General features: G+C 43.7%; 1 protein-coding gene across 8 annotated transcripts in view; it reads left to right on the forward strand.

Annotated features, from left to right (window-relative positions):
- LOC109882601 (type II inositol 3,4-bisphosphate 4-phosphatase) overlaps positions 1 to 25,541 on the forward strand; it is a 208,558-nt gene that overhangs the window by 14,494 nt on the left and 168,523 nt on the right. For 6 of the 8 annotated variants that reach the window (XR_004212011.1, XR_004212012.1, XM_031837926.1 and 3 more), the window contains exons 2-3: positions 4,357 to 4,401; positions 21,711 to 21,829. Coding sequence is in view for 6 of the 8 variants with exons in the window: in XM_031837926.1 (XP_031693786.1) it covers positions 4,357 to 4,401; positions 21,711 to 21,829 (164 nt within the window). In the remaining 2 variants the exon portion in view is untranslated. Of the gene's footprint in view, positions 1 to 4,356; positions 4,402 to 21,710; positions 21,830 to 23,897; positions 24,069 to 25,541 lie in introns of those variants that run through there. The other 2 variants (XM_031837931.1, XM_031837933.1) reach the window with 2 other exon arrangements.

The following is a 25,541-nucleotide window of genomic DNA, read 5'->3' on the forward strand; positions in this document are numbered from 1 at the left end:
AGTTGAATTATATGGGTTAGTCCTGTAGACCTACAGTTGAATTCTATGGGTTAGTCCTGTAGACCTACAGTTGAATTATATTGGTTAGTCCTGTAGCCCTACAGTTGAATTATATGGGTTAGTCCTGTAGACCTACAATTGAATTAAATAGGTTAGTCCTGTAGACCTACAGTTTAATTAAATGTGTTAGTCCTGTAGACCTACAGTTGAATTAAATGGGTTAGTCCTGTAGACCTACAGTTGAATTCTATGGGTTAGTCCTGTAGACCTACAGTTGAATTATATGGGTTAGTCCTGTAGACCTACAGTTGAATTAAATGTGTTAGTCCTGTAGACCTACAGTTGAATTATATGGGTTAGTCCTGTAGACCTACAGTTGAATTAACTGTGTTAGTCCTGTAGACCTACAGTTGAATTAAGTGTGTTAGTCCTGTAGTCCTACAGTTTAATTAAATAGGTTAGTCCTGTAGACCTACAGTTGAATTATATGGGTTAGTCCTGTAGACCTACAGTTGAATTATATGGGTTAGTCCTGTAGACCTACAGTTGAATTATATGGGTTAGTCCTGTAGACCTACAGTTGAATTCTATGGGTTAGTCCTGTAGACCTACAGTTGAATTAACTGTGTTAGTCCTGTAGACCTACAGTTGAATTAAGTGTGTTAGTCCTGTAGTCCTACAGTTTAATTAAATAGGTTAGTCCTGTAGACCTACAGTTGAATTATATGGGTTAGTCCTGTAGACCTACAGTTGAATTATATGGGTTAGTCCTGTAGACCTACAGTTGAATTATATGGGTTAGTCCTGTAGACCTACAGTTGAATTCTATGGGTTAGTCCTGTAGACCTACAGTTGAATTAACTGTGTTAGTCCTGTAGACCTACAGTTGAATTAAGTGTGTTAGTCCTGTAGACCTACAGTTGAATTATATGGGTTAGTCCTGTAGACCTACAGTTGAATTCTATGGGTTAGTCCTGTAGACCTACAGTTGAATTATATGGGTTAGTCCTGTAGACCTTCAGTTGAATTATATGGGTTAGTCCTGTAGACCTACAGTTGAATTAAATAGGTTAGTCCTGTAGACCTACAGTTGAATTAAATGTGTTAGTCCTGTAGACCTACAGTTGAATTAAGTGTGTTAATCCTGTAGACCTACAGTTGAATTAAGTGTGTTAGTCCTGTAGTCCTACAGTTGAATTAAGTGTGTTAGTCCTGTAGTCCTACAGTTGACTTAAATAGGTTAGTCCTGTAGACCTACAGTTGAATTATATGGGTTAGTCCTGTAGACCTACAGTTGAATTAAGTGTGTTAGTCCTGTAGTCCTACAGTTGAATTAAATAGGTTAGTCCTGTAGAGCTACAGTTTAATTAAATGGTTTAGTCCTGTAGACCTACAGTTGAATTCTATGGGTTAGTCCTGTAGACCTACAGTTGAATTATATGGGTTATTCCTGTAGACCTACAGTTGAATTAACTGTGTTAGTCCTGTAGACCTACAGTTGAATTAAGTGTGTTAGTCCTGTAGTCCTACAGTTGAATTAAATAGGTTAGTCCTGTAGACCTACAGTTGAATTAAATGTGTTAGTCCTGTAGACCTACAGTTGAATTAAGTGTGTTAATCCTGTAGACCTACAGTTGAATTAAGTGTGTTAGTCCTGTAGTCCTACAGTTGAATTAAGTGTGTTAGTCCTGTAGTCCTACAGTTGAATTAAATAGGTTAGTCCTGTAGACCTACAGTTGAATTATATGGGTTAGTCCTGTAGTCCTACAGTTGAATTAAATGTGTTAGTCCTGTAGACCTACAGTTGAATTAAATGTGTTAGTCCTGTAGACCTACAGTTGAATTCTATGGGTTAGTCCTGTAGACCTACAGTTGAATTATATGGGTTAGTCCTGTAGAGCTACAGTTGAATTAAATGTGTTAGTCCTGTAGACCTACAGTTGAATTCTATGGGTTAGTCCTGTAGACCTACAGTTGAATTCTATGGGTTAGTCTGTAGACCTACAGTTGAATTAAATGTGTTAGTCCTGTAGAGCTACAGTTGAATTAAATGGGTTAGTCCTGTAGACCTACAGTTGAATTATATGGGTTAGTCCTGTAGACCTACAGTTGAATTCTATGGGTTAGTCCTGTAGACCTACAGTTGAATTCTATGGGTTAGTCCTGTAGACCTACAGTTGAATTAAATGTATTAGTCCTGTAGAGCTACAGTTGAATTAAATGTGTTAGTCCTGTAGACCTACAGTTGAATTAAATGGGTTAGTCCTGTAGACCTACAGTTGAATTAAATGGGTTAGTCCTGTAGACCTACAGTTGAATTAAATGTGTTAGTCCTGTAGACCTACAGTTGAATTAAATGTGTTAGTCCGGTAGACCTACAGTTGAATTATATGGGTTAGTCCTGTAGACCTACAGTTGAATTAAATGTGTTAGTCCTGTAGAGAGAGTTGCTGATTGGTGGAGTGATTAGAGCCCTGTGAAGTAGAGAGAGCTGTATAAAGTGGCTGATTGGTGGAGTGATTAGAGCCCTGTGAGGTAGAGAGAGCAGTGAATTGGCTGATTGGTGGAGTGATTAGAGCCCTGTGAGGTAGAGAGAGCAGTGAAGTGGCTGATTGGTGGAGTGATTAGAGCCCTGTGAGGTAGAGAGAGCAGTGAAGTGGCTGATTGGTGGAGTGATTAGGGCCCTGTGAGGTAGAGAGAGCTTTTAAGTGGCTGATTGTGATTGGCTGTCCCCTATGGTAAAGTGATGCAGAGAGGGCCTTGAGCAGCTCAACAGCTGTCCCATGATCCCTGACAAGGGTATTTTCTAATCACCTTACAAACTATTCAAGTTTCATCACCAGTCATTTACATTTCCGTCATTTAGCAGTGGGTCACTGTAGTATCATGTTATTAACATGTCACATAGTCTTAATGTCTAAACACCAGTCATGGTAGTATAACCAGCGGTGGAAAAGGTACTCAATTTGTATACTTGAGTAAAAGTAAAAATACCTTAATACTCAAGTAAAAGTCACCCAGTAAAATACTACTTCAGTAAAAGTCTAAAAGTTTTTGGTTTTGTACTTAAGTATCAAAAGTAAAAGTATAAATCATTTAAAATGTCTTCTATTAAGCAAACCAGATGACACAATGTGTTTATTTTTTATTTATGGATAGCCAGGGTCATAGTTCAACACTCAGACATACTCTACAAACGAAGCATTTGTGTTTAGTGAGTCCGCCAGATCAGAGGCAGTAGGGATGACCAGGGATGTTCTCTTGATAAGTACGTGATTTAGACCATTTTCTTGTCCTGCTAAGCATTCAAAATGTTTGACTTGTGATTATAGCTAACTAGTGATTACTGATAATAAAATGAGTTAGTAACCTAATGATATGATCTGTCTCCGCTAGAAGTGTGCTGTGTTTGTAACACCCGGCCCATACATCAAGACGTGTAGAGTACCCACGCTTCATTAGCCAGGTTGACGATGCTGGGAGAGAGGACAATTCTGCCCAGGCACTGCGGAACGACGATGAGGGGGTGCGCGTGTGTGTGCTTATGAGTGTGTGTCTGTGTTTCTGCTTATGTGTGTGTGTGTGTTGCAGAGAGTGTGTGAGTTTCTCCCTTGGCACGCGGCCCTCCAGGTATGGTGGTGAGCTCATGCCTCGATGATACCCGTCATACTGGCATCAGATGGTGGGTACAAGCGATGGCTCCCCCCTCCCCACCACCTAGCCTCCTCCATTAGTTCCCCATCGGGGCGGTTGTGGGGAGGGGGGAGCTGGGCATTCAGGGCGATGGATGTCGGGGAACTCTGGCTGTGACACACGCCGCAATCGGATAAATAGATTGCAGCCCGTTTGCATAATCTAAAGCGAACCGGGCCATCAATCACACATGAGGCGTTTCGGTCCGAGCCGTTACATAGCCACAGTGTTAAACCTCTCTGAAGACATATTGTGTTGATGATGGGGGAAGGTATTTTTCCATGCTTACTACCATAGAGTGAATGGAAAGACTGGCACTGAAGTGGTGTTGGATTTTATTGCCTTTCATTTGGAGGAGAGGTGCCATGCTCGTCGACCTCGTTAAAAGCCTAAATGAAATGGTCGTAGAGGGCATAGTGGTTAATATGGAGATGAATGGGTATTTGATAGATGGTTTTGCCCTTTGCAGTGAAATGTGTGTGTGCGTGTTTCGGTGTCTGTCGGTGTGTCTGTCTGTGTTTTTTTTTCGGTGTGTCTGTCGGTGTGTTTCGGTGTCTGCGCGCCTGTGTGTGTGGTGTCTGAATTATCTCAGATTATACATTTTTCATGAGTGAACAGCTTTGTATTCTCTCTTAATGATCTTCCCCTCTCTCTGTATCACAGGTGTCATCCTGATTCCCAAGCTGCCCCATGTGGAGTTCAGCCTGGGTAAGTGTCTGTTCTTCTCTCTCTGTTCTTCTTTTTCTTCTTCTTCTTCTCTATGTCCTTCTCACTCTGTTCTTCTCTCCCTCTCTGTTCTTCTTCTCCCTGGTCTTCTCTCTGTTCTTCTTCTCTCTCTGTGATTCTCATCTTATTCCATGCCACAGGGTTCCAATTTCCCCATGTAGTCAGGGCTCAGATAGCCAGGCACATCCTATTATCGACATGACGCCGTTATGAGACCGGTCAAACATACACATGTACACACATGCACGTGTGCACACACACAGACAGACAGACAGACGGACGGACGGACGGACGGACGGACGATAGATCAAAGACTAGACTTACTTCTTCCTGACTGTCTCACAGTAGAGGGGTTCTGGTCCTTCTTCCTGACTGTCTCACAGTAGAGGGGTTCTGGTTCTTCTTCCTGACTGTCTCACAGTAGAGGGGTTCTGGTCCTTCTTCCTGACTGTCTCACATTAGAGGGGTTCTGGTTCTTCTTCCTGACGGTCTCACAGTAGAGTGGTTCTGGTTCTTCTTCCTGACTGTCTCACAGTAGAGTGGTTCTGGCTCTTCTTCCTGACTGTCTCACAGTAGAGTGGTTCTGGTTCTTCTTCCTGACTGTCTCACATTAGAGGGGTTCTGGCTCTTCTTCCTGACTGTCTCACAGTAGAGTAGTTCTGGTTCTTCTTCCTGACTGTCTCACAGTAGAGTGGTTCTGGTTCTTCTTCCTGACTATCTCACATTAGAGGGGTTCTGGCTCTTCTTCCTGACTGTCTCACAGTAGAGTAGTTCTGGTTCTTCTTCCTGACTGTCTCACAGTAGAGTGGTTCTGGTTCTTCTTCCTGACTGTCTCACAGTAGAGGGGTTCTGGTTCTTCTTCCTTTTCAACTGTTAAAGATGGTTTCATGTATATTTTATACTTCTGCAATGGGAGAGTTCTATTTTTGGTCGATGCATTGTTGCCCATGACAAGTTTCACTGTGTCGATGTCTGACAGGGTGGGTTATGTGAATCTTAGCTGCAGTGCTCTAAGTAGGGGGAAGAGGTTCATTGGCTTGACCACCCCCCAGGCATTGGAAAATGTGTTACCAGTAAAGCCAGTGTATTTTCCTGACCAGGTGATATAACCAGATAAAACTGGGGTCCAGAGTTTTTCCTGGTCAGGTCAGTTGTCCAGGACAACTCCTGGCCCTAGTTATTGGGTCTGAGTGTGTAACTCTGTAACTCAGTCAAGTCATTATTTAAATGGAAATGTGTCTCTGCTCATCAAAGATATTGTTTTCATCCATTTCATCTGTTATAGAGATAATAAAACGCCATATTAATCACTGTTGTAGATTTAAAACAACAACATATGGACATGTTTTCCTTTGAACACTCTGGACATTTCTGTCTACCCACAATGCCTGCTGAGCAGACCAGCAATGTGCAGCTGGCCAATCAGATTGCAATTTGAGTGCTGGTGCACACGTACAGGGACTCCCAGCTCGGTTTAATTTCTAGACAGATTATCTGGAGTTAAGGACCGTGTGTGGGTGTGTGTGTGGGTGTGTGTGTGTGTGTGTGTGTGTGAGAGAGTCTATTAGTGTACACACACACACACACACACACACACACACACACACACACACACACACACACACACACACACACACACACACACACACACACACACACACACACACACACACAGTGTACAAACAAATATATGGTCGTCTTGGCCTGTTAACCATTGTACTGCATAACACATTTAATTTAAGTGACAATAGAATTGACTGGAGTAGAGCTGAATAAATATGCACTGTGAGTCTTCGTGTAGTGATGCAATGCTTCTCCAGAGGTTGTGAAGTGGCTTCTGTTCTAATGTAAATGTTCTGGAACAATGGAGTCAATCTGCTGGACAGCTGCAGAGGAAAGGGTGACATGTTTGTATAATTGCAGTGGTTGTGTGTGTGAGTGTGTGCGCATGCAAGCGTGTGCGTATCACTCTGTGTGTGTGTGTGTGTGTGTCGGCCTACTACATCGGCAAGACGCCCCCCCCCATCTTCTTCCTTTGATCCATCAAACTGTAAATACCAGTTTTGTTTACCTCGTCTTTAAATTACATGTGTATTTTATTCAATTGCCATTCACCATTTTGACTGAAAGGGCTTTTGTTGCTCAGGGAAAACATGATTATCTGGAAGCTCTTAGCTTGAGGTACATGTGTTTTTATTGATAGAGGCTGGCAGTTCTTTTATTCATGCCTTCCATTTCTCTCTCGCTTGATTGATACATGAAATGATATTGCCAGAAATACCAGGAATACATCCATTGAAAACTGCAAAGAAAAGGAGTTTCTTGGTAATCCTTGAAAGCTGAGGGCTCTTTGCCTACCTGGGGTTCAAGCTACAGTATATTCTTGGAGCATAAAATGATAATAACAAAAACAGCCACCCTGTCACTTGTTTTAGTACACAGCTGTGTGAAGTGGTTAGGAAAATGTAATCCTTCTCAAATTCATAGACATCCCTCTAGATCCAAGGACTGACAGTGAGAGAGAGAGATTCACAGACCCCAGACTGTACCTTTAAGGGCCATTGAGCTGAAGGGCAGTTTGGCTGAATAAAGCTTTGCCAGTAAGCTTTGAGTACATTTCATAACGGGATGAGATGATTCTAGGTTCGGTCTCGGCTAATAAAAAATCAACGGTTTGGCAATGATGTCGATGGTTCAGCAGGTCTCATATCACAACAAGCTAATCACCCGTGACAAATAAAACAATGATTCCAGCCAAAATGATTTATTTCTGGCTCTAATTATCAATTACCATCAGAGTGGGTGATTTAGAGAAAATGGTATGAATAAATCGTTCTTTGTGCGTTCTACTCCACCCGGCTGGAATGTCTTCTCACTTTAACAGTACGAAGAGAAGGTTTCTGACAAGCTGACATGCTCAAATCAAATCAAATGTATTTGTCACATACACATGGTTAGCAGATGTTAATGCGAGTGTAGCGAAATGCTTGTGCTTCTAGTTCCGACAATGCAGTAATAACCAAGGAGTAATCTAACTAACAATTCCAAAACTACTACCTTATACACACAAGTGTAAAGGGATAAAGAATATGTACATAAAGATATATGAATGAGTGATGGTACAGAGCGGCATAGGCAAGATGCAGTAGATGGTATCGAGTACAGTATATACATATGAGATGAGTATGTAAACAAAGTGGCATAGTTTAAAGTGGCAAGTGATACATGTATTACATAAAGATGCAGTAGATGATATAGAGTACAGTATATACGTATACATATGAGATGAATAATGTAGGGTATGTAAACATTATATTAAGTAGCATTGTTTAAAGTGGCTAGTGATATATTTTACATCAATTCCCATCAATTCCCATTATTAAAGTGGCTGGAGTTGAGTCAGTGTGTTGGCAGCAGCCACTCAATGTTAGTGGTGGCTGTTTAACAGTCTGATGGCCTTGAGATAGAAGTTGTTTTTCAGTCTCTCGGTCCCAGCTTTGATGCACCTGTACTGACCTCGCCTTCTGGATGATAGCGGGGTGAACAGGCAGTGGCTCGGGTGGTTGTTGTCCTTGATGATCTTTATGGCCTTCCTGTGACATCGGGTGGTGTAGGTGTCCTGGAGGGCAGGTAGTTTGCCCCCGGTGATGCGTTGTGTAGACCTCACTACCCTCTGGAGAGCCTTACGGTTGTGGGCGGAGCAGTTGCCGTACCAGGCGGTGATACAGCCCGACAGGATGCTCTCGATTGTGCATCTGTAGAAGTTTGTGAGTGCTTTTGGTGACAAGCCGAATTTCTTCAGCCTCCTGAGGTTGAAGAGGCGCTGCTGCGCCTTCTTCACGATGCTGTCTGAGTGGGTGGACCAATTCAGTTTGTCTGTGATGTGTACGCTGAGGAACTTAAAACTTACTACCCTCTCCACTACTGTCCCATCGATGTGGATAGGGGGGTGTTACCTCTGCTGTTTCCTGAAGTCCACAATCATCTCCTTAGTTTTGTTGACGTTGAGTGTGAGGTTATTTTCCTGACACCACACTCCGAGGGCCCTCACCTCCTCCCTGTAGGCCATCTCATCGTTGTTGGTAATCAAGCCTACCACTGTTGTGTCGTCCGCAAACTTGATGATTGAGTTGGAGGCGTGTGTGGCCACGCAGTCGTGGGTGAACAGGGAGTACAGGAGAGGGCTCAGAACGCACCCTTGTGGGGCCCCAGTGTTGAGGATCAGCGGGGTGGAGATGTTGTTACCTACCCTCAACACCTGGGGGCGGCCCGTCAGGAAGTCCAGTACCCAGTTGCACAGGGCGGGGTCGAGACCCAGGGTCTCGAGCTTGATGACGAGTTTGGAGGGTACTATGGTGTTAAATGCTGAGCTGTAGTCGATGAACAGCATTCTCACATAGGTATTCCTCTTGTCCAGATGGGTTAGGGCAGTGTGCAGTGTGGTTGAGATTGCATCGTCAGTTACCTTAGCTTTCTTGGGAACATGAACAATGGTGGCCCTCTTGAAGCATGTGGGAACAGCAGTCCGTAAACACACCAACCAGCTGGTCTGCGCATGCTCTGAGGGCGCGGCTGGGGATGCCGTCTAGCTCAGTTACCTTAGCTTTCTTGGGAACAGGAACAATGGTGGCCCTCTTGAAGCATGTGGGAGCAGCAGACTGGGATAAGGATTGATTGAATATGTCCGTAAACACACCAACCAGCTGGTCTGCGCATGCTCTGAGGGCACGGCTGGGGATGCCGTCTGGGCCTGCAGTCTTGCGAGGGTTAACACGTTTAAATGTTTTACTCACCTCGGCTGTAGTGAAGGAGAGTCCGCATGTTTTGGTTGCGGGCCATGTCAGTGGCACTGTATTGTCCTCAAAGCGGGCAAAAAAGTTATTTAGTCTGCCTGGGAGCAAGACATCCTGGTCCGTGACTGGGGTGGTTTTCTTTTTGTAATCCGTGATTGACTGTAGACCCTGCCACATACCTCTTGTGTCTGAGCCGTTGAATAGCGATTCTACTTTGTCTCTATACTGACGCTTAGCTTGTTTGATTGCCTTGCGGAGGGAATAGCTACACTGTTTGTATTCGGTCATGTTTCCGGTCACCTTGCCCTGATTAAAAACAGTGGTTCGTGCTTTCAGTTTCACGCGAATGCTGCCATCAATCCACGGTTTCTGGTTGGGAATGTTTTAATCGTTGCTATGGGAACGACATCTTCAACGCACGTTCTATTGAACTCGCTCACTGAATCAGCGTATTCGTCAATGTTGTTGTTTGACGCAATACAAAACATATCCCAGTCCACGTGATGGAAGCAGTCTTGGAGCGTGGAATCAGATTGGTCGGACCAGCGTTGAACAGACCTCAGCGCGGGAGCTTCTTGTTTTAGCTTCTGTCTGTAGGCAGGGAGCAACAAAATGGAGTCGTGGTCAGCTTTCCTGAAAGGAGGGCGGGACAACGATAGACAGCTGTCACTGATTGGGAATCATACTTAGGTAGCCCTTTTTTATTCCTTCAGTGTGGGTAGTTGACTTGTGTTAGCGGCACTTAGCCCTCGTAAGCTTCACGGTAGTTTATCTTGTTTCTTGTTTTGTTGGCGTCATTCCAGAATAAAAGGAAAATGTAGGTTCACCACACTGCACTTTGGTCCACTTCTTTTGATGGCCGTGACAGAACTACCCACCACTTAAGGACTAAGCAGTGTGGCTAGGAGCGGGCCCCCCAAAAAAACATTTGGGGGGAGGGAGCACACGAGACGGTCGGCGGTGCCGAGGTGTGAACCAGAGACATCCTGGGAGGAGGTAGAGAGGTGGTCGGTCGACCCAGGGAGAGTGCCAGAAGCCTCCAGTGATGCAAGAAGCCTCCAGTGATGATCCATGGCAAGAAGCCTCCAGTGATGATCCATGGCACGAAGCCTCCAGTGATGATCCATGGCAAGAAGCCTCCAATGATGATCCATGGCACGAAGTCACCAGTGATGATCCATTGCAAGAAGCCACCATTGATGATCCATGGCACGAAGCCTCCAGCGAGGAGTCATGGCACGAAGCCTCCAATGACAGCCTCCAGTCCGGAGCCTCCAGCGACGGTCTCCAGTCCGGGGCGCGCATAGAGGGTCCCCAGTCCGGGGTCAGCAGAGAGGGACCCAGTCCGGGGTCAGCAGAGAGGGTCCCCACAGCAGAGGCGCTACCAAAGTGGGGTGAGCCAGAGGTGGAGCGGGGTCTACGTCCCGCACCAGAGCCGCCACCGCAGATAGATGCCCACCCAGACCCTCCTCTATAGGTTCAGGTTTGTGGCCGGAGTCCGCACCTTTTGTCTCTATTTTGGTTTGGTCAGGTTGTGATTTGGGTGGGCATTCTATGTTCTATTTTCTATGTTTTGGTATTTCTTTGTTTTGGCCGGGTATGGTTCTCAATCAGTGACAGCTTTTTCCCATCTTTTAGTGTGGGTAGTTAACTTTGTTTGTGGCACCAAAGCCCTGTAAGCTTCACGGTTGTTCATTTTGTTTCTTGTTTTGTTGACGTCATTCCGAAATAAAGAGGAAAATCTATGCTCACCACGCTGCGCTTTGGTCCACTTCTTTTTACGGCCGTGACATTTTCAAAGCAACGACCAAGGTGGGAGGATATCCTTTCAATATCCAACCACAGATATTAACAAAAAGGCTACTAAGTATTCTGTTTGTTATCTTAGCACAATTAAATAAGAACTCTGCATACTTTGAATGCAAAAGGGAAGAGTCTTGAGAGATTTACAATAACCTAATATTTAACCTCATAACGATCTTTGAACAAATATAGCTGCTACTCGGGAGCGAGGTCACCAAGGGGAGAATTTAGAATGCTAAAAAGTAGTCCCTCTCAGTTACCCAAAACGCTTTAGCACGCCTCGGATTCATCAGCCGCAGAACCATTAGCATTATTTCCACTTGTTGCCTAGTAACTGTGGAGGAATGATTCGGTGTCAAACGGTGTGCCCGGCTATGCACTCCAAATTAATCACGCATTAGGCTTTTTATTCACTCATTTGACCACACATTCAGCTTGAAGTGATGCATGTATATCAACATCATACCTACAGCAGGTCTGAACAGTACTGTCAACACATTGAGGTGGACTGAGTTCACATTATGTATTACCGTTATAATTGTTTGTCACTATTCCATGGACCTACATAGACATTCATAGTATGAATCTGCATACGGACACCGTGGCCTTTAGTTGTACTGTAGCCTGATTGGTTATAGTCACCATGCCTAATCTCCCTGTGGACTTTGTTTGACCGCCACAGTGGCTACAGTCTCTCAGGCAATCATGGTGTGTGGAAGGACAATTTTCTCTTTAGAGGTCTAAACAGTGGAATGATTCTGCATAAAACACCCTCCTGGTCAGTGTCTGATTGGTTGAAGCCAGTAGCCTCCGAACATCAGAATTCCCAATGGCCCTGTGCCACAACAGGAAGCCTCTCTCTCAGTGGCCTCCAGGGGGAAGTCTCCGTGGAGAGGGGCTGGCGCTGCGTCAGGATGCCCAACTTGGCAGCTCCTCCTCTGGGTACCGTGTTCTGGGGGTTTAGGCAGGGTCCACGGGCAGTCCACCCAGCTGAGATGAGCGTCACACCCCAGGGGAGTGGAGGAGATGTGGGGTAGAGGAGGAGAGGAAGGGGGGGTGTTTGAAGGGGCATTTCAAAACCTTCCCAACACACTCTGTCAACTACCAATTAAAGCTTGATTAATCGGCTTCCCTCATTAGCTGTCGCTCAGCACACAAATTAGGTGCGGCTGTCGGAAAACAATGTTTCAAACGCCAGTGTCGTGTCCTTCATTTCTCATTCAGGTAACCTGTGTGTTACCTCTGAGCTATACACAGAGGGGAAATAACCACTTCACACACACACAGAGGGGTCATTTCAAAACCCCTTACTGTACTATTGAAGTTTTTCTTTTTAACTTTGCAAATAGTTTTTGTCAATGTGGATCAAGCTTTACTCTGATCACTAGTGTTGATGATCATGGCCATGTTATATTGAGTGTAAGCGAGGGGAATGAGGCCATCTTAACTACAGTACAGTAGATCTCTTCATCTACTTCTGTCTAGTAATGTTCTAGACAGAAACACACTTCTAACAATTGGAAATGCACAACAACGGATACACACATTCAACGTTTCAAAAGAGTGGAGCCCCGTAGTATATTTGGATGTAATTGGTGCAGGATGCAGTTGAGTGGAGCCCCATAGTATATTTGGATGTAATTGGTGCAGGATGCAGTTGCTCCAGCCAAATGCTACACCAAGCCCACGGACGTTCATTTATTCTCCGCAATAAGTCTGGATCGGAGTACCTCCACGACGATTTCTAGAACGTAAACACATTCTAACCGTTCTGACTGGTCCAGAAACTGATGGGTTGGGCCAGAACACATGTGGGCTTTGATACTTTGATTGGTTAGAGATTATCCAATCACTGAAGACTTTGTTTTCTACAACACCCCGCATTTTGACATCCCCACAAATGACTTCAATGATGGCAGTCTCAGACTGAAGTATGTGGTGAACATAGAGCCGTTTGGGTCACCAGGCAACCGGTGTATAACTCCCTGTACTGTAGCTCCTTTAACAAAGGCCCAATCATCATTTCAACTCAGCATGGATACAGGATAAAGGAAGGGAAGTGGCCAATTTGTTTCCCAGAAAAATAACCACCAATATGAAGGCAAACCATCTTCAGCATGGATGCAAACAGTCAACATCTGTTTCTGTATGTCAATCTGACATGGTACGAACACACTTCAAAGATTTACTGGAGCCTTTTCTTCTGTTAAGACACTCAATCAGCATCTATTTAAATAAGTCCAAAGCCAGATAAGAGATGTGTGCCACTTTATTTATCATTTGTATTGATCAGGGGTCTCTAACCTTTTCTAGCATGAGAGCTACTTTAAAAAAATGAAACATGTTGCTACTAATTTTTTTTCTAGCTTTCAGATAAGCACATTCTTTTCTTCCCGGGTCCTTAGTGTACAAGATAAAGTAGTTTTCTGTCAATATATCTAGTAAAATAATGGTTAATTAACAACTCTAAAGGGGGCCATATAAAACCTGTGACTATTTTCCAAATTATGTTTAATATTTTCTCAAATTATGTTTTCTCAGTTTTATTTGGGGGGGGGGGGTCACTCTTGAAATTACAATTGTTCATAGATAAACAACGAAATTGGATGTTATGAATCCATGTCAATTGCTAAATATCAGCAGAAGACAAAACAAATGTAGGTTTGGAAGAAGGCTAATAAATAGATTTTTTAGTGCAATTCCCCTTTAATTGCGCATCTGGCCCTTTAATTAAGCATCTGTCCCTTTAATTGCACAGGAACATGTCGATCGAGCTTAATGCGATGGTTCTCTACTGCTGCTGTTCATTTCATGGCAACGTTTCCAAATGATAAATAATAGATACAAATGATATACTCACTCATGGTATACTTTTGCCAGGTAAGCCACCTTTGCCGTTAACATTTAATGGATAAGGGTTTTGGGGAAATAATTTCTGTCAACTCACAAGATGATTATCACATCAAGTGGGGTGATAGACAAATGCGCGCGCCACACAGACAGACAGGGGCAATATTGCTGGAAATGAATTGGCAGATGTTGTGTTAGGTTTGTTTTTTTAAGCCAATCGTGGCTAACCATGGGTGGAATAATGTCAAAGCTGCGTTGATTAGTTAGTAGCTGGGAGCTTGCGGTGTCGCATGCTTGTGAGATTTGTTTATGACCGTTTGCAATTGAACACATGAAAAATTGCGTATAGTTTCGGGAATTGTTTGCCAAGCTACTCATAGGTGGGCTGTGAGCTGTCAACCTGTTGGAGACCCCTGGTATAGATTATCATTCGCTAGTCAGCTCCTCACTTTATGGTGTGTGTTCTTTATTTGGTATTTTGACTTCACAGAATCAACATCTGTCCATTAATTTGACATCTTTCACTAGTCTAACATCATATGGTTGTCATTTTCTCTGTTTAATTGACATGTCAGATGTATAGACTCTCTCCACGACATGAATTGCCATTCTAGTAATATAACAGGCATTATATTTTCCACAGACCTGATGGTGAACACTGAACAGGTGTGAAAATGGCTGCGGCAGATGCAAATAATGCTGTCAAATTAATTGAAGCGCTGATATAATTATCGTGATTAATAATCCTCATCTGGAGAGTGGTGTATTTGTCTCCCATAGCAACCCCCACTGTCTCCCTTTCTCTCTCCATTTGCCCTTCTAATGGAATATAGATTCCCTGTGAGGTCACAGGGGAGATGCCACTGTATTTAAACAAAGTCCCTGTGAATTTGTGTGTCAAACACATTTTTCCCTCTCTCTTTTCTGTTTCTTTGTTTCTTTCTCATATCCCTGTTTCAGTATCTATTTTTCTCTTTCTCTCTCTCTCATCCCCAGCCCTCTCTTGTTCTCTTTCTCTCCATATCTCCCTCTTTCTCTCTCCATCTCTCTCTCAATCTCTCTCCCTTTTCATCTTTCTTTCTTCCCATCTCTCCCTCTCTATCTCAAATGTTACTGACCTCATAAAGCCAGCAGTTGAATTTAATGGCTGTGGCTTTGGTCCTATCACTCTGTGAAGCGATGCGGATAGAGATGTCCACCGTCACATGTCAATCCTCAGTAGAGTGTGATATTAGGTGAGATCCCAGGACCTGTCAGAGATCCTCTGAGCCTTTGAACTGGAGAGGATCAAACACTGTTGAGCAACTCCCCAGTTCTATACCACACTTAAATTCAAACTGTATTAGTCACAATACAATAGGTGTAGACCTTACAGTGAAATGTTTACTTACGAGCCCCAATTCAACAATGCAGTTTAAAAAAAATACAGATAACAAGTAACAAGTAATTAAAGAGCAGCAGTAGTGAGACTATATACAGGGGGATACCGATACAGAGTTAATGTGCAGGGGCACCGGTTAGTTGAGGTAATGTGTACATGTAGGTAGAGTTATTAATGTGACTATGCATAGATGATAACAACAGAGAGTAGCAGCGGTGTAAAATAGGGGGGATGCAAATAGTCTGGGTAGCCATTTGGCTAGGTGTTTAGGAGTCTTATGGCTTCGGGGTAGAAGCTGTTTAGAAGCCACTTGGACCTAGACTTGGTGCTCCAGTACCGCTTGCCGTGCAGTAGCAGAGAGAACAGTCTATGACTAGGGTGGCCGGAGTCTTTGACAATTGGATGTGTTGCTATGATTGTGGGAGAGATGGAGAAAGAGCGAGACATGAAGCAAGAGAAAAAGAGAGAGAGAGAAATGATGAAATGTAGGGTAAAGCTGAGGTACAGAGGGAGCGGATCTTCTATGGTCCCTGGGAAAATAGAAGTGTGTGTGTGAGTTTCTGTGCGCATGTCTGTTCTTCTGCCTCCTCCGTTCTAACGCTGCTTTCTTCAGCCCTGTGTGGCTCCAGCACTTTAATGCAACTCCAACATATCTAATATTAAGATCTGGGTTGTTGGTGAACGTCATGATGTAGAATCCATCCGATGGAATAGCACCAGAGAGATGGCACCGCATCGTAGTTGACTGTGTTGTTTTGTTCTGCCTGGCGCTGCAGCCTTTCCTCCATGACAACAGGTTAGACATGGTGGAGGCTCTGATTTTAGATGGATACACATTCTGGAACAGTAGTTTTCATATTGTGTTCTAGAAACTAACCCTGATGGCAGGTGCTTTGTGTCCTCCTGGAGCAACCAAGGTCGAAAGGCTAATCTATGATGTTTTTTTTTTGTGTGGGCTGACACACACGTGTACTGACACACACACTTGCTTGCAAGCACACATACACACACACTCACACTTCACGCTGTTTCTAGCCCACGGTGATGAAGGAAATGTATTAGCCCAGGGGAATCCAATACCGGAACGTTGACTGTCTGCTCCAGTCTGGTGACAACATCTACTAAGAGGATGTGTTGTCCCTGTCACTCCATACCACATGTCACACTGTCTGTTACCTCAACGACAGTCATTATGTCACTACGGATCCACAAGGACTGTTAGTCACACGGCCCTGTCTCAAACTGTGGTTCAATCCATCTATTTAACTGACTCCTTTACCTCACTTCTGCCTTCGTAGTGCCCCATGACTGCTGCGTTGTTGTGTCTGTCTACGTGCCAGTGTTGTAGTAGAGGAGGATACTCATAATGGAATGTAAAAATCAACTGTTATCTGTACACTTGACTGTCTGTCTGCCAAAGGTCAAAATCGTCATTTAAAATAATAATGCCGTTGACAGTAAATTTGAAAGGTTGTTCATCATTCAAATAATGATCCGACTAAAAGCTAAGTTATTATTTCAGTTTACAACCATACAATTTACTCACCCCAAACCCCAGGGAGTCACAGAAAAACACCATATTTTCAGATAAAAGTCTTGGCTATTTTAGGATGATAAATTAGCGATGATTGTAGCCAGTGCATCGGAGTAGAAAGTAATTTGCTTTAATGCTGAAGGACTTTAATCCAGATTGAGCCAGCCAATTAGCCTAACGGGCTGCATTACATCTGGCGTGGTCAGACCTCCTCTAGTATTTTCATGACTCACCCACCCACTCCCTCTCTTTCTTGCCTTCTATCACTTCACTCAATCCTTCTCTCCTTCTATTCCTCTTCCCATTATCTCTCTCTAACTCTCCTTACCTTACCTCTCTCTCTCAACCTGTTCTCGCTCTCTCAACCTGTTCTCTCTCGCTCTCTCAACCTGTTCTCTCTCGCTCTCTCAACCTGTTCTCTCTCGCTCTCTCAACCTGTTCTCTCTCGCTCTCTCAACCTGTTCTCTCTCGCTCTCTCAACCTGTTCGCTCTCGCTCTCTCAACCTGTTCTCTCTCGCTCTCTCAACCTGTCTCTCTCGCTCTCTCAACCTGTTCGCTCTCGCTCTCTTGCTCTCTCCTGTCTGTCTCTATTTTTCTTGCTTTCTCCCTCTTGCTCTCTGTCTCTCGCTCCATTTGGACACCATTTGTGTCAGAGAAGAGGCTCTTTGAGAGTATCATGTTACCTAGAGTGTTGTTAGTAAGTTCCATACAGCAGGCTGCTATTCTGCTTTTCCATCCACTCTTTTGGTCTAATAAAAAGCATTCAGGAAATATTTGTGTCCATTTCACTGACTGGGCAAAGAGACACCAACAACCTAAAGAGGAAATGGAATTAAATTATGTGATTTAGGCTTATTTCTGATGTCACACGGTTTGAATGGGGTCATCGATTGAATGATAAATCATATTCTTTTTTTCTACCCCTTTTTTCTCCCCAATTTTGTATTTTCCCAATTGGTAGTTACAGTCTTGTCTCAACTCTGCAACTACTGAACGGACTCGGGAGAGGTGAAAGACGAGAGCCGTATGTCCTCCGAAACATAACCTAGCCAAGCCGCACTGCCTCTTGACACAGTGCCCACCAATGTGTTGGGGGAAACACCTGGCACGCCACCTGGCAACCGTGTCAACATGCACTGCGCACGGCACGCCACAGGAGTCGCTAGTGCGCGATGGGACAAGGACATCCGTGCCGGCAAAACTCTTCCCTAACCCGGACGACGCTGGGCCAATTGTGTACCGCCCCATGGATCTCCCCGTCACGGCTGGCTGGACTCGAACCCAGCTAGCATTGCGATGACATGAGGTATCAGTCTACCTAGTGACACCCAGAGAACATTGGCGTCGGAGCTCTTATTGTCGGACTCTGAAACAACTGTGAATTGAGCCACATTCGTCAACCTATGTGTATTGAACACTATTCCCAAGGAAAAACAATACTGCATGGATTTTTAGGAGTCTGATAATGCTGAGGAGGACGTTGGGAAAAAATATATTTGGTATTGAGTAAACTGATACCACATTTCATTGATTCCCAATCCTTCGGTAAAGATGTACAGTGGAAAATGAATGTCAATACACACAATAGGCTCACTGGGGAGGTGATTTCACACAGTCACAGTCCTGCGATGAGTGCTACAACACTAATATTTGCGTAATCTCTTCACAGTTGTGTTCTGTGGGTGTCACTGAGTAGACTGATACCATATTTCATTGCTTCACATTGAAACTTTGTTTAATGTTATCTAGTCTAAATATGGTATGATTCCACCAATTGAAACCTTCTGCATCACTTTCAAATAGGTACTTTTATTTTGAAGGCAAACTGCAAATTCCACTATTGTACCTAATCCTTATTGTGGCTAGTTTCATAACACATAACCTGGTCCAGTCGAGCTTCACTAGACAGATGAAGCTAGCTGGCTGCTTATAACCTTAGCTTTGGGCAACAGGGTTAAGTAGCTGGCTAGTTATTTATTTTTCATGAGCTGATTTCAATAGGCGAACAACAAGTGGCTACCTAGCTAATACTTACTCACAAGGATTCTGAAATCATTGCTAAGAATAATGAAAATGACTGCAGTTTCTACTGGTCATTGTTTTCAGGCTGGTTGTATTGGTGCTAGCTAGATACCAAGCTAAATCTAGCTAGCTACCCTAGAAGTTGCGGTCCAACAAATGATGCTTTATTACCAACCCGGTATTGTAAACACATCGTTCGTGGCCGGTGTTTGCTTGTTTGCAGACTTTTTTGTACAGATTCGACAGTGCTACTGATAGTAGTGGTGTCGCTTAGCTTGCACGTGTAAATTCAGAACATACAACATTCTGTAATAGAACTGTTATTTGACGTGTCAAATTAAAAGCTTATTTAACTTGTCAAATAGTGTTATTTGACGTATCTTTTTTGACACGCAAAGACCCAAACGGCGTTCAATAGTATGTCGTGACGCTAATAGCAGTGAAGCTATTACTGTGTAATTCCTGTAAGGCAACATCTGAAAAATAGCGCACTTGGTAGTGTGTACCAGTGCTCGACTAGTCGCAAAAGCCAACATCCCCCCACGACAGAGAACGGTTGATTGTTAAGAGCAATGAATGCCATTATCTTGGCGTTAATGGATTTCGCCTTTGAGTTGTCTCGCTGAAATGTTCTTACTCTTTCAAATGACTGCTCGACTTGTTGACTGCTCGATCCACACAGCAGACATTGTGGGCTAGGTTAGGAATGCTGTGTTTTCTGTGGCGTCAGTACGTCATGTACCTACGTTATATAAGTATGCACATCAGCTTTGACATCGGTTTTGCACATCGCCGTTAATCTAGACATCGGGCCGATACCGATGTTGGCATTTTTTAGCTAATATCGGCCGATACCGATATATCGTGCATCCCTAAATGAGACCCTGTTGATATTTCTCTTTGAATTTGACCGTGTGTTAATTAAACGATGTGTTGCACTTCCAACAATGTGAATGCTTCAACCAGAACCGCAATACATTGCTCTGACATCCCATTTGTTTGCATTTGTAAACAAGTCAAGGTGACTACTCTCACCTTGACTTGTTTACAAATGTCAAGTCAATCAGCATTCTAATGCTGTAGGTAGGAAAATGGCTGGTACTGGCTGCAATTTACATAAGGACAACCAAAACATTTTTTTGTGTGAGTTGTAAGTGCTTGCATGTATGCATATGTGTGTGTCCGTGCATGTTTCTGCCTGCATTCAACTGTACATCTACTTCTTGCAGTATGGTATAACCCAACTAAGGAAGGGATTCCATTCTACAGATTGAACCCGTTGTCTTGGTGTGTGTCCCAGTGCATAGCCCCGTGTCTCTCACACTCTCATCCTCCAAAGATCAGAGGATGCTAGATGGACCAGTTCACTGACACTCCAGTACATCAAGGAAGCAAAGGTCTTTACAGCAAAGCCAGTGTTTTATGCCTTAGCACCATTCATCTTTTAACTCCTGGGCTAACTCTGTAGCTTCCTCTTGACTCTTCTTCAATTCTCCCTTGTTGTAGCCTTTTTATTTTCTGTGCCCATACAGTCGCTTATTCTGTAAAATCGACCCTCCGAGGGGGAATTACACATAAAAAGAACAACCTTCTGTCATATTTTGCTGCTTTAATGGATTTTTGTTCTATTGAGTAATGTTACTCGGGGTTACGATTTCACTAAATAATGTGCTATAGTGACAACGCATTTTCAGAGCGGATCAATTCTCGTTTGTCTGCCAGAATGTTGCTAGTTGGATAAAGTGCACCATTTGGACATGGTCCAATGTCCTGATTCAGATGTCTCACCCTGTAGTCTTAGAGCACTGTAGTCAGATATTACACCCTGTCTAGTAGTCCTAGAGCACTATAGTCAGATATTACACCCTGTCTAGTAGTCCTAGAGCACTGTAGTCAGATATTACACCCTGTCTATTGTCCTAGAGCACTGTAGTCAGATATTACACCCTGTCTATTGTCCTAGAGCACTGTAGTCAGATATTACACCCTGTCTAGTAGTTCTAGAGCACTGTAGTCAGATATTACACCCTGTCTAGTAGTCCTAGAGCACTGTAGTCAGATATTACACCCTGTCTAGTAGTCCTAGAGCGCTGTAGTCAGATATTCCACCCTGTCTAGTCATCATAGAGCACTGTAGTCAGATATTACACCCTGTCTAGTAGTCATCGAGTACTGTAGTCAGATATTCAACCATTCAGTGACAGCATATGGCTCTTTGTGGTTGCTTCAATATCTACATGTATTGTCCAATATCACTTTACAGTAAATACTGGTGACCACAACCTCATACTGAGCCAGAGAGGGAGTGACAATTCCTGGACAGGAAGTGTTGGTTTCCTATGATGGCCTAGCCTCCCCTCGTCCCAGTCTTCCTGCCAAACAGGAAGCCTGGAGGAACTAGGGACTAACCAGGGGTTTCACTGACTAACATTAAATCCTAATAAAACGGACAGTCCTCAGCACACTCACTCAGCTGAGGGAAGAAAGAAGAGAGAAGACTGACTGGCAGACATGTTAGTTTGACGACTGGGTCTCAGGAGACAAGCTGCTTTCCAGAACTAAGGACATATGACTTCCCATTTCCTGTACAGTGAGGATACTTCCCTGAGAAATAGTTGTAAAACATTTTTTTATCCTTCCACCACTCTCACCTCATGCCCCGGGAATGGTGGGGTCGTGGTGATTTCCCTCCTCCTTCCTCTCCTTCCCCTTTCCCTTTTGACCTTTCTATTCAACCTTGTGTTGTTTGATGTTGGGGTTTTACTCAGGGAATGTACTATACTGACTGTCCTCTCTCTCTCTGCCCTCCCCCTTTCATCAACTCTCTCTCTCTCTGCTCCATCTTTCTCTCTCCTCCCCCACTCTTTCTCTCTATCTCTGTGTGTGTGTGTGTCCTCCCCTTCTCCAGAGTGCAGGGATCTGATTGGCTCTGGCAGAGACAGGACGCCCAATGCTCTAGTCCAGGTTGCTGTCATCGACCCCCGGGAACAATACCTGGTCTCCCAAGCCTGCACAGAGATAGTAGAGGTAAGGCACAAGCATATGCACTGACACATATACACACACACACCCTTTCACAAGCCACTTAATGCAGCTACCTCCCCTCCCTCCTCACTCTCTTTCTCTCACACACACTCTTTTGCTATCTCACTCCCTTTCTCTGCCGGTGATTGTTATTTTTACTGTTAAAGGGTCGCTCTGGTTCACTGGGTCTAAGTTGCTATTGCTGTTGTGGTTAACATGGAACCCAAACCGGGTGCGTGCATGCGCCATCGTGCATAAATGTATTTTGTCCCCCCACACCAAATGTGGTCACAACACGGAGGTTAACCTGTTGCGACGAGCAATCCCGTATCCGGGAGTGTAATTATAGCCTCAAGCTCATTACCATAACGCAACGTTAACTATTCATGAAAATCGCAAATGAAATTAAATAAATATATTGGCTCACAAGCTTAGCCTTTTGTTAACAACACTGTCATCTCAGATTTGAAAAAAAATGCTTTTCAACCATAGCTACACAAGCATTTGTGTAAGAGTATTGATAGCTAGCATAGCATTAAGCCTAGCATTCAGCAGGCAAAATTTTTACAAAAACAAGAAAAGCATTCAACTTTTTTCCAAATTAACTCCATAATATCGACAGAAACATGGCAAACGTTGTTTAGAATCAATCCTCAAGGTGTTTTTCACATATCTATTTGATGATAAGTCACTCGTTGCAGTTTGGTTTCTCCTCTGTTCAAAATTGAAAAATGCACGCACCTGGAGATTACGCAATAGCTTCAACGGAGGACACCGAGCGGACACCTGGTAAATGTAGTCTCTTCTGGTCAATTTTCCAATGATATGCCTACAAATACATCACAATGCTGCAAACACCTTGGGGAAACGACAGAAAGTGTAGGCTCATTCCTTGCGCATTCACAGCCATATAAGGAGACATTGGAACACAGCGCCTCCAAAATCTGTCTCACTTCCTGTATGAAATGTAATCTTGGTTTCGCCAGTAGCATTAGTTCTGTGGCACTCACAGACAATATCTTTGCAGTTTTGGAAACGTCAGAGTGTTTTCTTTCCAAAGCTGTCAATTATATGCATAGTCGAGCATCTTTTCGTGACAAAATATCTTGTTTAAAACGGGAACGTTTTTCATCCAAAAATGAAATACTGCCCCCAGAGGTTCAAGAGGTTAAAATATCAAAACAAACTCTGAACCAATTATATTAATTTGGGGACAGGTCGAAAAGCATTGAACATTTATGGCAATTTAGCTAGCTAGCTTGTTGTTGGTAGCTAATTTGTCCTGGGATATAAACATTGAGTTGTTATTTTACCTGAAATGCACAAGGTCCTCTACTCCACCAATTAATCCACACATAAAACGGTCAACCAAATCGTTTCTAGTCATCTCCAATCCTTCCAGGCTTTTTCTTCTCTTGACTTTATATTGCGATTGGGAACTTTCGATCGGGCTGGATCGAAAGTTGCGATCGGGCTGGAATACCCACCTAGAACACACACACACACACACACACACACACACACACACACACACACACACACACACAGTGGTGTAAAGTACTTAAGTAAAAATAATAAATCATGTAAATGGTGTTGGAATGTGCCCCTGGCTATTTGTACATTTAAAAGTCTAATTGTGCTGTCTGGTTTGCTTAATATAAGGAATTGGAGATGTAAAATGAATACTTGAGTATATTTTAGCAATTACACTTACTTTTGATACTTAAGTATATTTAAAACCAAATACTTTTAAAACAATTTTAATGGGCGACTTTCACTTTTAATTTAGTCATTTTCCATCATTACACACACACACACACACACACACACACACACACACACACACACACACACACACACCCCTCAACAAATCAGTCACTCGTCTTTCCCTTTCTTCCCCCCTCCTCTCCGTCACAGACTGAGGGCTCATGTGAGAGAACACAAAGACGGGGTTTAATCTCTCTCTTATCTAGCTGATTAAGCAACAGGAAGATTGACTGTTTTCAAGACAGTCCCTTCGTCTCTTACTGTAGAAACTCCATAGAAAATAAAAGGAGTCCTCGTCCTCCACTCACTCTGGGTCTGGGTCCAAGTGGAAAACACAGGATGTGGTACAGCAGTTAGCAGTACAGTACGGCTCAGCTGCAGGACTAGTGTGATTCCATAGCTGTAATGTGACTCTTGCTTTGGAGAGGGATCTGAGAACAACATGGACTGTTGCTTTCGGCTTCTCAAAAGGAGGGTACGTATGGATACTGTATGTGTGTAGCCGTGGAGATCGCTTCTGATCATACTGTAGACGTGTCTCTGGATTTATAGTCGCATGGTATTGTACATATTGAACCAGACGCAGTGTAACTTCTGTATCTGACTGGTCGATGTATTGGAATGACTAGTCTCTCTAATTCATTACGTATCACTGAACACTGATAGGGATTTTTTTGGGGGGGGATCAACTTGTATTTATTTTCAAAGGATAACAGACAAGAACAAATAGCATCAGGAATGGTTTTACAGTAAGAGACTGAACAATAACACTAAACTGTCAGTACACCATACAGAGTTTGTGTGTGTGTGTGTGTGGCCAGCCATAGGGAGTCCCTATACTACATTGTTTAATTGAGCTCTGTCTGTCTGTCCATCATTCCTCAGTGCTGCAGCTGTTCCTTCATTGACCTCTCCGGTTAAAAGGGGAAAGGCCCTGTGTGTGTGTGTGTGTGTGTGTGTGTGTGTGTGTGTGTGTGTGTGTGTGTGTGTGTGTGTGTGTGTGTGTGTGTGTGTGTGTGTGTGTGTGTGTGTGTGTGTGTGTGTGTGTGTGTGTGTGTGTGCGTGCTCACACATGTCTGTGTATGAAGTGTGAATATGTTGGAGACAGGCCGGCTGCCATGTGTTGTTCCCAGAGGCGCTGGTGTCCAGCAGCTGGGTCTTACCAGACTGGCAGCTCCCGCTATGCCTGGAGACAGACTGCCCCCCCCCCCTCTCTCACCCCCACATATGTGATCAGGGTGTTATTGAAGCCTTACAGAGCAGGTGTTTCCTTATCCTAAACGGTCCATCTTGGGGCAGTGTGAAGCCTATAGGGCAGAGACCCTTTTTTTCATTTGAATTATTTTTGTTTGAAACAAAAAATAAATATATCAATAAAAGCAGTTGATATCAACAGACTTCAAAACAATCGGTCCTATCAATCGGTCCTATCAATCGGTCCTATCAATCGGTCCTATCAATCGGTCCTATCAATCGGTCCTATCAATCGGTCCTATCAATCGGTCCTATCAATCGGTCCTATCAATCGGTCCTATCAATCGGTCCTATCAATCGGTCCTATCAATCAGTTCTATCAGACATGTTGGGCTCAAGTGTAAACACTATTGGAGATCCCCTCTCACCATCAATAAGCACCCAGAGTGATGTGGGTTATATGCTGTACCTCTGAGAGAGGAGACCGACAGGACAGAGAGGGTGACATTTAGGCCCCACTGTAATCTGTTTGTCTATAGGAAAATCTTATTCTGAAAGCCATTACCGCCAAGGGCCCAGGAGTGGCCTTCTAAAAAAGGGATTTGACGGCATGCTGTGGGGCCAAGTGCCCAGTAGGATGAAACAAGCCTTTCATGTCATGCTAGTGAAGCGAGGTTTGTTTGTTTGTGTGTGTGTGTGAATATGATGAGTGTGAAGGAAATGGGTGAGAGCCAACTGTCTTCGAGAGCCTCCT

The sequence above is a fragment of the Oncorhynchus kisutch genome, linkage group LG12 (genome assembly GCF_002021735.2).
Source record: "Oncorhynchus kisutch isolate 150728-3 linkage group LG12, Okis_V2, whole genome shotgun sequence".
NCBI classification, from domain to species: Eukaryota; Metazoa; Chordata; class Actinopteri; order Salmoniformes; family Salmonidae; genus Oncorhynchus; species Oncorhynchus kisutch.